Below are 15,228 nucleotides of genomic sequence, written 5' to 3' on the forward strand. Positions count from 1 at the left end.
ATTATTTCAAAAAGCTGTATAGTATACCTACTATTAGGTATTGTCCACCATTGTTATTCATAATATTATTATGTATACTCAGGGCTAGTACTAGAGTGCCGCCAAGATTTAGCCAAAGCCTCGGTAGATAATAACATTACCCTGAGGTGGGTTAAAGGGCACGACAGGAGTAAACGTAATCGCATTGCCCACTCTTTAGCCAAGGAAGCGGCTGAACTAAGAATTTTAGGACCCAGTGGCACATACGGCCTGATGACTTCGACAATTACGGAACTGGCCAAATGTTAGCCCCATGCTCAATCCCTAAAGATGTGGGATGTAATCTTGTCAGGATCATATTGAGCGACCCTGGGAAGCTGGCGCCGAAGAAATATCTGGCGATGACCAGGAAAAATCTACGCTTAACAGTAGGATTTCTAACTGGCCAATGTCAACTAAGGAAACACCTCCATAATATGGGGCTTGTGGACACACCTCTATGTGTGAACAGGAAGATGAAACTATCGTCAATAAGAAAGTATGTGTTCGGTTAGTCTTAGCCTACACCTGCCGATATGAAGGTGATGTCTCCCAGAGAACTGTCCACTTTCCTGGAAAGGACAGGATGGACCATGACCTAGGAGGAAAACTCCTTGGGAAGATGTACAAAGGGTTACGTGTGGCCTAAATGTTATGTGCCTACACTCACCCTCTCTACTCTAAAGTAGGCATCTATACCCTCGTAGGTTGTTGTTAACTTGTTTAACTAATTTTACTGAAATAAAGTCTATGGAATGGTTTTTTTGCAAAATATTATGGGCGACTGATGATTTTTCTGGAATTCCATATACAGGCTGATTCACGGTGGATAGCACATTAGACGTTTCTGGTGAACCAGACAACGGATCACTTTGAAAATTTAATGGAGGGCATATTCGGACATTCTCTAGCCAACTAAAATATTTTCGACAATGCGGTGTTGCCGCTTCTATTAGAAAGCAGTAGCAACTTTGATTTTTCAAATGGAACACTCTGTATATAATATCATTTTTGGAATCTCCAACAATTGCCCGACAACTTTTCTTGATATTTCTCTATACCTATCTGTTACCGTTTTCGAAATAAAAATTAATTTCAATTTTTTTCTTCGAAAATCATGACTTCTAAAAATGCCGATATATTTTAGTTAAGAAGTACTATGATATCGAAATTTGGTTTGGAGTTAGGTGATACTTGGACACTTCCCACACGTCAGCCTAATCTCCGTTACTTCAATACAGGGTGGTAAAAAAATACAGTTTTTTCGTTTGCTTGAAAAAGTTGCTGAAATTTGATTATTTTAAATGGAACACCCTGTATATTATTGAAAATTCGGAAAGCTGCTGAAATTTGCTTTCTTTCTATGTATATCATACCTATACCTAACTAGTCAAGTTTCGGACTTATGAACATTTATTTGTGAAAATGTCCCTTCAGAATGGTATTTCCATCCGGTATTTGGTAAGCAGGCCATGATTACTATTTGACAGTAGCGTTGTGACATTATCCTTATATATCCTTATAATGTCAACGGAAGCAAGAAACTCTTTGGAAGGTTCGAAATAGATGAACATTTCAACCTAGCAGACCACTATTATAATATTCATGCAGTCATTGTTCACTGTGGTTCTGGCGTTGAATTTGGTCATTATTACGCCTTGGTCAAAGAAAAAACGGACTGGTTTAAGTTGGACGATAGTCGTGTCACGAAGTGTTCTGGTAATGCATTAAATTTATTGGAGCCTCTGAAGACACCCTACATTTTGTTTTATAAGAGAGAGGACATTGTTGGATCAAGATCTTCAGATGATGTGGTGCTGCAGGTTTTTCCGGGTTTTCCTGCAGCTGAAAAAGCAAATGCGCCACTGTTATCAATGAAGTCGCCCCGGAGCGCCAATTAATTTTTATTGTTTTTATTTTATTTTTATCGTTGTTTCACTCAAAATGTTATATACCACAAACTAATAGTCTGTGTGTTAGTTACGAACTTTTCAGCCAAACTAATATCAATATAATTCTTGAATGATTGGATGAAAATCAAAGATCAAATTGATTGACCACCGCATTTCAAATTCAAAGTTCTATATTTTCCAAATAAGTGGATCGTTTTTCAAAAGCGAAGCAATACTTGATAGGGAATGGAAAGCCCTTTTCTTAAAACTGGAAAATGATGAAAGTGTTGAAAGTTTTTTCATCTTTTTTCCGGGTAAAAGTTTTACTCGTTACAAACTATACTGTGTCCATCTGAACAACAGATTGCTCCAAAACATTATCATGCCTAAAGCACGTGACCTCCCAGACAAGGCTGCTTGTACAGAGTCGCACTGAGGAACGACCGAAAGTTTATTTATTTTTGATAATATGCAGCTGGGTACAAGAATTTCTTTTAGATGGAGTGTAGGGACACAAATTAGCAGTTTCTTGAGGCATATCAGTACTAGACATTTAAAAAGCTTGAAAAATTACCGTACAAGTACACACCACAGGCTTTAAAATGTAACTGACCACTCCGACACTGTAACAAGGAATTCCGCCAGCCGATTGCAGTTCAATCTGATTGGCCAGCGTAAGGAGGCTGGTTTATTTTATCCAATAGATGCAAATGTTCGTGGGTTACTTTGTTTGTCGGATGGATATAGTTTAGGTACATTTTGATGGCCCAATCTATATCTTTCCTACACTATTGATTCCTTCATAGCAAATCCCTGTTGACTGTCAAAGCTTTATTTGTTTCAGCGAAAATCGAGAAAACTGGTATTGGGATCACTACCTGGAAACACCGGAAATCGCGACTTATTTGGTAGCGTTTATGTTATCCGATTTGAGGCGCGGCTCAACTAACGACCCCCTTATAAAAGTGTGGTCCAGAGACAGTTTGGTACGGCAAACAACTTACGCAAACGAAATCTCACCAAAAATTCTTCACTACTTCGAAAACTACTTCGACATCAAATTCCCCCTTCCGAAAATCGACATTGTTGCAGTTCCTGAGTTTGGATTCAGTGCCATGGAGAATTGGGGATTGATTACTTTCAGGTGAGGAATTTTCTGGAATATTGGATACGATGAATACATAGACTGTTCAAAAAAATAAGTGAAATGTTCAAATTTCGCGAGCTATTTACATTCGATCAGCTATGTACATAAATAATTATTTGAGAGAGCTAGTCTAAGATATTATCTCAAAAATCAGTGAAATCAAAACCCAAAAATAGGATTTTCCGTTTTTATATGCTAATATTCTGTAATTTTCAGAGAGAGCAGTTTACTTTTTGATCCAGCTGTCTCCACAAATGAAGACAAACGAACAATTGCGACTGTTTTGGCTCATGAAATTGCACATCAGTGGTTTGGAAACTTAGTCACTCCCAAATGGTGGAACGACCTGTGGCTAAAAGAAGGATTCGCTACTTACATGGAGTATTTTGGGGTTGATCATGTAAGAATCAATGTTTAATTTCTTCTTCTATATCTTCAGTAAGATGACACCTTAACAAGTCGAGTTGATCATGAGAAAAGCACATCACATATTTATATGTGATATTATATATGATATATGAAAATTAATAATTGTGAATAACGGAAAAAACAGATTTTTCAAACAGATTTTAATGATAATAGTAATAATATTTATTTATCAAGAAAAAAGAACATAAATATATTGTTGAAATACATAGTATTATTCATGTAAAATACAGAGTAGGTAATATATAATTTATAATAGTCCAATCGTGATAACCAGTGTGGTAAATAAATAAAGAAAGCCCACAAAGGCAAAGCCTGTACGTGGGTATTGGTTATTAATTTGGAAATAGACAAAACAAGATTCGAAAACACAATTATCAAAAAAAAGTTCATACCAAATCCCCTGTTTTTTTCAATAGCATGGGGGTTGAGTGTTACATCATTAGAAAGGTGTTTTGTCCCTCTATTACTTCTGAATTTGGATATTACCAGATGTAACCCAAGTACAGGCAAATTTAAAAAGACATCCCGATGAAAGGAGAGGACAAATACCTGCTCTAAGGCGTTCCAACCGTATAAAAGAACAAACAAGAAGATAAGACGATCAGTTTGAGTAGGGCCATGAAGATGATAGCACAGCTTGCTATCGAAAGCGCTCGCATAGAATAATTAGAAGTTATCAAAGCTTCAAATCTTTTTTGTGAAGAAATGTTTACTTTTTCAATAAGCCACGTTGGATAAACTTAGTTGTGTTTTGAAAAGAAATGAGTTCACTTCTGTCTATCTACATCGTAGACCATTGATGATAATGCATAACAGAATTTTGAAAAAACGTATTAATTTACCATTAGATTTTTTGGAAAACTGAACAGAAATGTATCTTTTACAAAAACTAATATCAATAATCTCCCCCAAAAACCTTTCAATTTTAAGTAATAGCATGCATTATTATGAAACACAGAAGACGATGACATCTACCCTTACGAAGATGCCATCTATTGGATTGGTAGAGAACTTGAAATTCATGGATTGAGTCTCTGTCTTTCACAGCAGCTGATAATACCAAATACGCTGATACAACCTACAGTAGACCAAAAGTGAAAAGTGAAATCAAATCCTATAAAAATTATTTGTCCAAAGAACCCTCTTTCAATCTCATTCTATTTTCGTAGGCAGAACCTTCTTGGAAAATAAAAGACGAATTCCTTCCGTCTGAAACAGCCAGAGCCATGGCCATCGACTCTTTGGAATCATCAAGGCCAATATCTTTCGAAGTGAAAAACAGCCGACAAATTCGACAAACGTTTGACGAAATTTCATATGCCAAAGGTAAGTAGACTACAAACGGAAAATCTTCAATTTCTCAAAATATATTTTCAGGAGCTGCCATCATAAGAATGATGAACCATTTTCTGGGTGAGAACGTCTTCAAGAGGGGGCTGATAAACTTCCTCAAAAAACATATTAACGGTAACGCCGATAGACTGGATTTGTTTACAGCTCTCACGGAAGAAGCGCACAAGGCCAAAGCACTCGAACCAAACGAAACTGTTGCACAAATCATGAACACGTGGACAGAGAGACCAGGTTTTCCTGTCGTTCATGCAATCGCTGACTATCAAAATAATAATCTGCATATTCTCCAGGTGAGTTCAATTATTATGATTTGCGAGGAAGTAATTAATAATCCTTGAATACTTTTCTCAGAAACGATTTTATTTATTCGACAAAGACGAAAAATCTTCTTGGTGGGTACCGTTATCCTTTACGACCTACCAGGCACCCAACTTTACAGATACAAAACCGAAATTCTGGCTGAGAGGAGAGTACGAAATCGAAGAGAAGGTCAATTTCACCAAATGGTACCTTCTGAACATTGATCAAACAGGTAGGAATGCTGTGTATGATATTGAATTATTTTTTACCGAAACACTTTTTTTAATCTAAATATGAAAAAATTGTTACAAAATGGATGGGTTAGGTTAGGTCAAAAGAGAGTGGGTCTATTCTATCCTCCACCGCAACCCGCAAGGTTTGTGGTGGAGATTCGAATAGACCCTTCACTGCATATGATGATTCAGACGTCAGTGACCTGTTAGAAGCAGTGACGGCTCGTGCATTGGAGAACAAGGGAGGCTAAAGTCATAAAGACTATATACACACAAAAAAGCCCGCCGGAGGCGCGAAATTTTTCATGTTGTTCCACGCTTTGCTTAATACTAAAGTTAGGGCATGGGCATGACAATGCCCAGTGCATGAGGAGCTATGGACTTTATTTAAGTTTATAAACCATTTAAATGGCCGGCTATGACCGCAGCCCCATCATAGGTTTGCGCAATTAACTTTTGCCTAAAATTATTGGTGTCGCACGTGCGAATTAAAAAATTAAACAAATCGTCAGCTGTGCGCCCAGATGAAACATCATGAAAACCCATAAAACGTTCTACCACATTACCATCTTTGACATATCTAAAAACGATTGAAAGTCGTGATGTACGACAGGTAATATAGGTAGTTTCATCAATTTCCCATTCAAAAAAGAAACACTTTCAATCTCCTTGCTTATATTTTCCTCAATAATATATGCCACACTGTCTATAATCTCATTTTGAATGGTTTTTGAGGTGCCCAAAAAAAAGCTACCGTTTAATGGAATCTTTGGTTTCATCGTGTCCACGAAAAGCTAATTCTTGGGAACCCAAATGAATCGTAATATCGATAAGTCTTTTTAAATTCGACCCATTTTCCCTAACCTGATTATTAAAAAAAAATAATGGACTTGCTAAACAATTTTAATTTACAAACGAAAATATATGCTCTTCTGTAGAACGAGGTACATTTTTTAAATCGGAGTATCCTATTTTAGACCACGTTTGGTATTCGGTTTGTACGGAAAATAAAACACAGGGCCAACAAAAAAGTTATTCTCGTTTAATGGAGCCGGTTAACCAATCGCATTAATCGTACCAACTAATATTAAATCCTCGATTTTGTCGATTATCTGACGTTTTAATTGAAATCAAATTTGGTTGAGGCCTTCCCAGAATTTTAATAAAGTAAAATTTATTTTCATAAGATAAAGACTTAAAATCATTTGTCAGCAACCAATATACTATATCGTTAGATTTTTAATTTCGTCCAACTTATCCATAATAAATGAAAAAAAAACTTACCGAAAAGTGAAAACCTGAAAACACCTTGAAATTGAAAGAAAACACTTTAAAAATATTACAAAAAAGCACTGCTATAATACAATACTGCCAGTTTTGTACACAAATAACAAATGTTATCAAGAAACACTAAAACGATTTACCGAAATATTTTTCAGTCCCGGTCCGTCACGGCATCCCGTCCGAATAATTAAATAAAAAACAAACGCAGTCATACACTAACGGAGACCAACTGGAGGCTAGCCTCCTCTAACGCTATAATTTCCGCAACTGAAATTACAAATCGGGGCGTATGTCGCTGGTTGCATCGGTCTTATGGGGCCTGTGATTTTAAAGCGGTCGGAGGCTTGGCTCCCTTGCAACGTATGGCATTTATTATTTCGGATTGATGGTTTATTCGTTCATGGGCGGTGCGTTTGAGTTTTGTTGATGCAGGATACGGTGTGGTACGTACTACGTAGTGAGTGATAGTATTTTTTCGGGCATATTATGTATTTATATTGAAAATTAATGGTGAAATAATGATAACCAAGCATTTTTAGAAAAAAATAATCATAGTTATTTGTCAATATCTTTTAATTTATTGCGATGAATAGCCTCAAATTTTATAGGGAGGCTAAGCCCTAAGTATGGCCAGGAATCCAGACCAGAGACTACTTGGGTCAGTCTTCCTATTGAGGAGAGTCGTTTTTTGCAATTTGCTACCAATTTACATGAATATTACTGGAGTTTTTTCCCAACACCAAATCGTTATTTTTACACCTCGACACGTGTTTCGATCACCAAGTGATCATCTTCAAGAGGAAGATAAAACTAAAAATTACTTAAAACTAAAACACTTATACTAATCAGGTACATCATACAGGTAGGTAATCAGTAATACCACCCATACAAGTGTACCACCCTAAATTGATTTTACAATTGGCCTTTCTATTATTTACAATATGTCCTTATGTATGTTTAAATGTTACAGATATATATAGAACAATTTTCAGGTATATAAAATTAGTTTCACAATATTGCCTATCTAAATATATTTACAATGTGTCTTTTGTAGTAATCAGTAAACCCAACAATATTATTTCAACAAGCTATATAGTATGCTATTTGGTATTTGTCCGTTATCGTTATTCATAATATTATTAGGTTTACTTATTTCTACACTCTCATAGGCATCTAGCTGCCTGTTGTTGTTAACTTGTCTAACTAATCTTAAAGAACTGAAGTCTATGGAATAGTTTTGTTGCAAAATATGATGGGCGACTGCTGATTTTTCAGGTCTTCCATATTTTGAGTGTGCTATGTGTTCCTTATATCTCACTTTAATATATCTTTTTGTCTGTCCATAATATTTCCGTCCATAATATAAACGGACTTAACATCAAAACGGACAACGCTTTTGAAATACAGGCAGACCTTGCCTGTATAGTAGTTATTGAACTTTTTGCCACAATTATGGATTAACCATGTTCCGTTGTATCCGCTAGAAGTAATCCTTTATTTATACAAAAAATCGTGTCGATTTTTATTTACCTCTCGATGAAAGTTCTCAACTTCTTTCCTCGTGCAGTTGTCTCAAGTTGTTTCTCTAGTACATTTATTTTTTTTCTGACTACATAATCGCTGCGTTTCTTTTCCTTCAGCTTCGTTATCTGTTTCAATCCTCTGTATCAATTTTTCTATTTTTTGCATTGTTCCTCTATGTTAGTGCTCGTCTGCTATTATCATAAAACCAATATTCCCTCTTCCTAATTTCTGTTTCCCCAATGCCTAGGTTCTATCATAGTTGTTTTAATCTGCATGCACCTTTCTTCCATGTCATCAGAAATTGTTCTTTCCGATCAGGGCCGTAGCGAAAAGAAAAACCAGGGGGGATGGACTCCAAATTATGCAAACCTCACCAGCAAAATTTGCCAACTTTCGAAAAAATGAAAGCCGAGGGATTAGTTACTACTATAATATGTAAATTTTCTTACTTAGCTATCCAAAGAATGACTGAATGCTTATGCCCGTTAGGGTAGACACAAACAAAAATACATTTTGGTAATTATAAAAATTATAATGAGAATTATTCTACTTTGGACCAAGGTCCTTGTTCTTCCACCATATCCACCATGTATAGGAATATTCAATACAAATGAAAGGAAACAACACTTAAATAATATTGTGCTTATTGTTTTCTACTATTATTTTTTCTATCTTCACGGCCCGAAATTTCCCACCTTTTCCAAGTCGAATAAACAGAAAAGTTGGAAATTTTGTAAAATTGTCATTTCAAAATTTGTGGACTGTTCAGGATTGTTCTCTTACTTGGGAGAAATTAAACTTTTTTGAAGTTTTCAAACAACTCAGAATTTCAAAGTATGGGATCTCCAAGTTATGCATGTTGGGAAATCCCAACCTTGTCCTGGTCCTTTCCCTTTCCTTATTATCTCTCCCTTTCTTTTCTCTCATTTTAATTTTTTTAATTTTGTTTAATTTTTTTTACTATTATTTTTTTCTACCTTCACTTCCCAACTTTTTCCCAAGTCGATAAAGCAGGGGGGAGGGAGGCAGGCTTCTCCCCCTTGGCGACGGCCCTGTTTTCAATCCTTCCACAATATTATCGTCGAGAATTCGTCTATACATACAAACATTGCTAATGTGAATGATCAGAATTAGGTACCCACATCAGGTTGGGAGTGAATTTCATATACACACATCGGAAAAGTCTAGGGATATTTTTAAAAATGGCAATAATTTTTTTTAGATCGCTTTAGGGAAAAAAAAGTTGACGGGTGATTATTAAAACAATGTAACTTACAACAAAATTTATTAAATGGTCAAAAATACTGAGTGCGCATATAAGCAAAACTAAAAAAAATATGGCTCTTCTTTGGCACCCCGAAAAAAAATCATAATACAAACAAAATTGGAATCAGTACAAAGTATGGCCTCCACGCTGGTTTATTACGGCCCTACATCTATCGTGCATCGACAAAATGAGATTGTCAATGTCTTGTTGAGATACATTTGCCCATTCAGCGATTAAAAGCTCTCTCAATTGAAACGTTGTGTGAATGTTCCCCATATGCGGAGTAATTCTTTGTTGAAGCATGTCCCACACATGCTCGATGGGATTCAAGTCCGGTGATTGTGCTGGTCATGGCAATACATCAACTCCTTCGTTGGTGAGCCAGTCAGTCACTAGACGCGCGACATGTGGACGAGCATTATCGTGCATTAGGTGGAAGTTTTCACCAACAGCACCAGCAAACGGACGGACGATAGGTAGAAGAATGGTGTCGAGGTACTGTCGAGCTGTGAGGGAGCGATTTGGAAAAACGAGATCGGTTCTGCCGCCGATCATGATTCCGCCGCATAGCATTACTGTACCACCTCTGTATGTGTGGACTTCCTGGACGTGACTCAAACGTTCATTATTTCCAGGTCGTCTCCACAGTCTTATTCGACGAGAATCTGGATGAAATCCAAATCTGGATTCGTCTGTAAACAAAACTGTGGCCCAATCATTTGCATCCTAGTTTTGATGTTCTTGACACCACTCTAATCTTCTACCGCGATTGCCTCTCGACAAAGGTGAACATCTAAATGGCCTTCTGTTGTGGAGATCTGCTTCATGCAGTCGATTTCTGACAGTATCACGACCAATGGTTACCTGGTGCGTCTGCTGCAACACGTTAACCAACTCAGGTGCTGTGATTGTCGGTTGTCTTCTTGCGGTTAAGACCAAAAATCGGTCTTGAACTGCAGTTGTAGCGCGTCCTCGCCCTGGATGTTGTTCGGCTGGACTGCCAGTTTCACGGAAACGCCGCCACAATCGACTGATAACACTTTGGGAGACCCCCAAACGAAGAGCTACATCATTTTGTCGCATGCCACTTTGAAGAAGCCCTACAGCTCTATTCATCTCAGCCAATGGTAAGTGATGGCGTTCCATGTTAAAGCACAATATTTCCAGTTTAATTGCTGAGCAAGAACTGCATAGAATGTACAAACTCGACACTTTCAGATTATTCATTTTAGCCGAAAACCTACAGTTTGTAAAAAAACTTGATAAAAGATTAGTTACCATTTTTGCATTTATTTTTATGATATTTAGTATGTTATAAAAATATCCCTAGATTTTTCCGATGTGTGTAGTTTTTAGACACTTACGTTATACTTTTTCCAACACTGGTCACAGTCTGACCTTGAAACCAATCTACGAACTAATACGAATGTATATCATTTCCTTAGGTTATTTCATCGTCAACTACGACGAGAAGAATTGGAGAAGCCTAATCGACCATATCATGGATTTACCACCTTCAATAAGAGCACAGCTAATAAGTGATTCCATGGACCTGGCCCGAGCAAATTTAATAAGTTACGATATTCCCCTTCGAATGATTTCGAAAATGGCGGTTCTTGACGAAAACATCATGTTCGTACCGACGCTGATTGCTTTCAAGAAACTAGAGTTTTTGAGTGATATCCTCTCTGCAACGCCAGCTTTTGGTCTCTTCGAGGTGAGTTTTCCTCAATAATATTGTGTGAAATGCCTCATACAGTTGATACGCTTCCTGATTTTAAAAAACTTCCAAGGGTCCAGGAAACTTGTTTCAAGCTTTAAAACCATCATCACGCACCCGAGTGCAAGTATGGGCACCGCTTGGTTGCCAAAAGAAATACAAATGCATGGATGTCGTCAAACTTAAACCAGTCCGTTTCATCTTTGACCAAGGCGTAATAATGACCAAATTCAACACCAGACCCACAGTGAACAATGACTGCATGAATATTATAATAGTGGTCTGCTAGGTTGAAATGTTCATCTATTTCAAACCTTCCAAAGAGTTTCTTGCTTCCGTTAGAGGTTGAGTTTTGTTCGAAAATCATCAGTGTTATTATTAGATTGACTGGTGCCTCAGCTATACTTGTTTCCTTATAACAGTCAGTTAGTTTGGCGCATGTTTGACAATACAGTCGATCATCACCTGTTAAAAATTCCATTTTCAGATGATTTAACAAGCTTTGCACGGACTGGTTATTAGTCATATTAGGAAAAGCTAAATGAAGTTCCAGAAATTCACATAAGTTTTCGCTACTTCTTGAACATTTACCACAAAGTAAACAAGTAAAAAATATTCCTGGCTCGTAATAGAAAGTTTTCAAACCTCTTGAAATACTCTAATCAGGTTGTAATATGAATTGTATTTAAATTGTCTTTCTCTTGCAGGAATACCACCAAGCAATTTTCCGGAGTACCTACAGAATGGTAACATTTGAAGATCCGTTTGATGACTACATTACTAGGAGAATTCGCTCCACTGTATTGGAATGGTCATGTAGAAGTCCAGATTCCGGATGTGCCCATGAATCGAGGACAAAATTCAGAGCATGGATGATCAACAATGAACCGTAATAATAATTATTGAAATATGGAATCGCAAGTTGACAATTCGTTAATATTAACAATGTGATGTTTTGACTTTCTGCTTCTTCATTATACTAAAAATGTGTGATGTGCAGATTATGCACAGATTCGTTTAGATACAAACTGAAGAAAAAATTCAACCGAAACAACTACAGATATTCACAGGAACACTACCTATGCAAAATAATATATGAAAGAGTATTGACATAAAATTTATTCACATGGAACAATATCAATCCCCAGGTGTACTTCGAAGTTTCGGGGGAAAACACTAATTTTCAAATCCTCATCAACAGTTTTCAAAATGATACAGTACACTCGACACATTTCTTAGTGCTGATAATAAATATTCCATAGCTTCTTTATAAGTGCATGGTGTTTATAAAAATACTCTTTTCCTCGAAACAATGAATTGTCGTCTTCCGATTTGTTGTTGATATTGAGGTCTCAATGTTTGTACTTTTTTTCAGGGTTTTACCAAATCTGCGAGAAATCGTTTACTGTACGGCCCTTAGAGAAGGGGCTGAAATTGAATGGGACTTTGCTTACAGGAAATATTTGGAATCAAACTCTCCATCTGAAAAGAATGTGCTACTTGATGCTTTGGGTTGCACCAGACTTCGTTGGCTATTATCCAGGTACCTGCTGAAATTTCGATGACGTTTTTTTCTTGTACATGAGCTAAGAATATAATCCTTTTAACTAAGACGATTGAAACGTTGAGTTAATAAAATCATTGAATTAGTACATTTTAAATGGAGCTGTAATTTCACACTGATATTCGAAATTATAATTTGCTATAATATTCTCGCATAGACAAATTTCTGAAATATTACAGGCTAACTGATTGACTCACTACCGACTGACTCACTGACTTACTAACCAATTGACTGATTGACTTGCTCACTGACCGACTGACTTACTAGCGGACTAACCAATAGACTAACTCACTACCGACCGACTGAGCCATCGACAGTCTGATCGACTCAGTAATGACAGACTCACTCACTGACCGACCGACTCCCGTCTGACTAACTCACCGGCTGATCGACTGTCTCACTGACCGACTCACCAACTAACTCACTGATAGATTGACACATTGACGAACTGACTAATTCACTTATTGACTGATTCACCGACAGACTGGCTCGCACACTGACCTACTGACTCACTGTCTAATCGACTGCCCCCCCCCAACTGACTCACTAACCTAACCAAACTGACTCACTAACTCACCGACCGAATCACTGATTCATTAATCAACTCACTGACAGACCGACTCACTCAGTGATTGACTCACCAACTGACTGACTCACTCACTCACTGACCGACTGAATCACTTACTGACTGACTCACTACCTACTAACTGACTGTCTGTTGTATAACTGTTTGACTAACTAACCGACTGACTGACGAGCTGACTTTATGACTGAATAGCTCACCGACTGAATGATCGAATGATTGACTCAATGACTGATTGGATTAGTGACTTACCGTCTAACTGACTCACCAACTGACTAACTCACTCAATGACTAACTGACTATAATACTTACCGACCGACTGACTGACTCACTGCTGACTGAATGACTCATCGAATAATTGACGAGCTGACTCGCTGAATGAGTGACTCACCTCTGACTGACTCACCGACGTGCTTACTAACTGACTGACTCACTCATCGACTGACTGACCGAATGACTTACTCACTGACTAACCAACTGACTCACCGACTGACTGACTCACCAAGGACTGACTAACTGACGGATGGAACGACTGATCGAATGATTAATCACTGACTGACTGATCGATGCACTTACTAACCGACTCACTGACTGACTAACTCATCCACTGACTGACTCAGGGACTCACTCACTTACTGACCGACTGACTTACTCACCGACCGACTGACTAGCTGAGTGACTCATCGACTGATTGACTCACCGACTCATTCACCGACTGACTTGTCAGAAAGACTGACTCACTAACTGGCTGGCTGGACAATCTGACTGACACTAACTATTTTATTGCACATATCACAATTCTTAATTTGTTGATTAGTATTTTCACATTTAACGATTTATCTTTGCACATATTCGTATGTTTTCAATTGTATTTTGAGTTTAATTAAAGAAGAAAGTAATACAAATGATGAAATTTGAAACAACAATAGTCAATTGGCGCTCCGGGGCGACTACATTGATTCCAGTGGCGCATTTCGAGTTTTAATTTGCCTATTATACAGAGCCATTGTGTCCTAGTTGTTGGAATTGAGTTAAAGCATTGACATCAGCTTCAACTGAAAAGTTATAGGGATATCATTCTTAACGCCAAGTGTACTCAAGAAATTCGCTTTTTTATCTATTGAATATCTCTAATCTCATTGTCCTTTTCTCTTTTGTGAAATGTTCTGCTTGCTATTTCTTTCACAAATATATATGGGTATGTGTGGGTTCTTGTTAATAATACGTTTTAGGCTTATTCAAACCCAATAACTTCATTTAATAACACAATACAACTGAATATACTTGAGTCATATTTTGTAATTATCGCATATATTTCACTCGTTGCTTTCTTCGGTTTTGAATTACTCTCCGCGAACTGATTCAAATACAATACATTTGAACATTCCTGTTCTTTCGCAAGAAAAACAGTCTTTTAGCATGTCGTATTTCTGTCAGTGGCGGCTCATACGATTGCCATGTGCGTAACATTATTTGAATTACTCTTCCTGACTTTGCATGTCTAGTGGAATTCCATTTAATAATGCCCTCTGGTATTTTTCCTTATTTTCAAAATATATGGTTAGGAGTTAGAACAATTTAAACACGTAGACAAGAATCGGATATATGATTGGTGTTACTGAATACTGAACAAATGATGTAACCACCTTTCTGCTCAGGACAGATTGAGTTCAAATGTTGCATCTACGAACCAATCTATCACCTTTCACTGATGATGTCTACAGCAGAAACTGGTTTTGGATCATGAATGTGACTCTTTTGAGTCTGATATCATCCGTTGCATGGTGTCTTCATAGTTATCGCCTAGAAGTTCGTTTCAAGATTTTTAGCGACTATTTTAATTGAATAATGTCATGTGTAAATCAAGTATAATTATACCACCCTTTTTTTCTGGGGACACAGTTCACAAATCTT

General features: G+C 37.2%; 1 protein-coding gene across 4 annotated transcripts in view; it reads left to right on the forward strand.

The window, feature by feature from the left end:
- LOC111505359 (aminopeptidase N) overlaps window positions 1-15,228 on the forward strand; it is a 120,951-nt gene that overhangs the window by 101,079 nt on the left and 4,644 nt on the right. For all 4 annotated transcript variants that reach the window (XM_074183116.1, XM_074183115.1, XM_074183113.1 and 1 more), the window contains exons 5-12: window positions 2,755-3,054; window positions 3,274-3,457; window positions 4,656-4,812; window positions 4,864-5,129; window positions 5,191-5,371; window positions 10,893-11,164; window positions 11,875-12,056; window positions 12,543-12,710. In XM_074183116.1, coding sequence (XP_074039217.1) covers window positions 2,755-3,054; window positions 3,274-3,457; window positions 4,656-4,812; window positions 4,864-5,129; window positions 5,191-5,371; window positions 10,893-11,164; window positions 11,875-12,056; window positions 12,543-12,710 — 1,710 coding nt within the window. The remainder of the gene's footprint in view (window positions 1-2,754; window positions 3,055-3,273; window positions 3,458-4,655; window positions 4,813-4,863; window positions 5,130-5,190; window positions 5,372-10,892; window positions 11,165-11,874; window positions 12,057-12,542; window positions 12,711-15,228) is intronic.

Source organism: Leptinotarsa decemlineata, unplaced genomic scaffold, assembly GCF_025532065.1.
Source record: "Leptinotarsa decemlineata unplaced genomic scaffold, Ldec_3_MD MMD2_tig00026330_RagTag_RagTag, whole genome shotgun sequence".
In the NCBI taxonomy this organism is placed as follows: domain Eukaryota; kingdom Metazoa; phylum Arthropoda; class Insecta; order Coleoptera; family Chrysomelidae; genus Leptinotarsa; species Leptinotarsa decemlineata.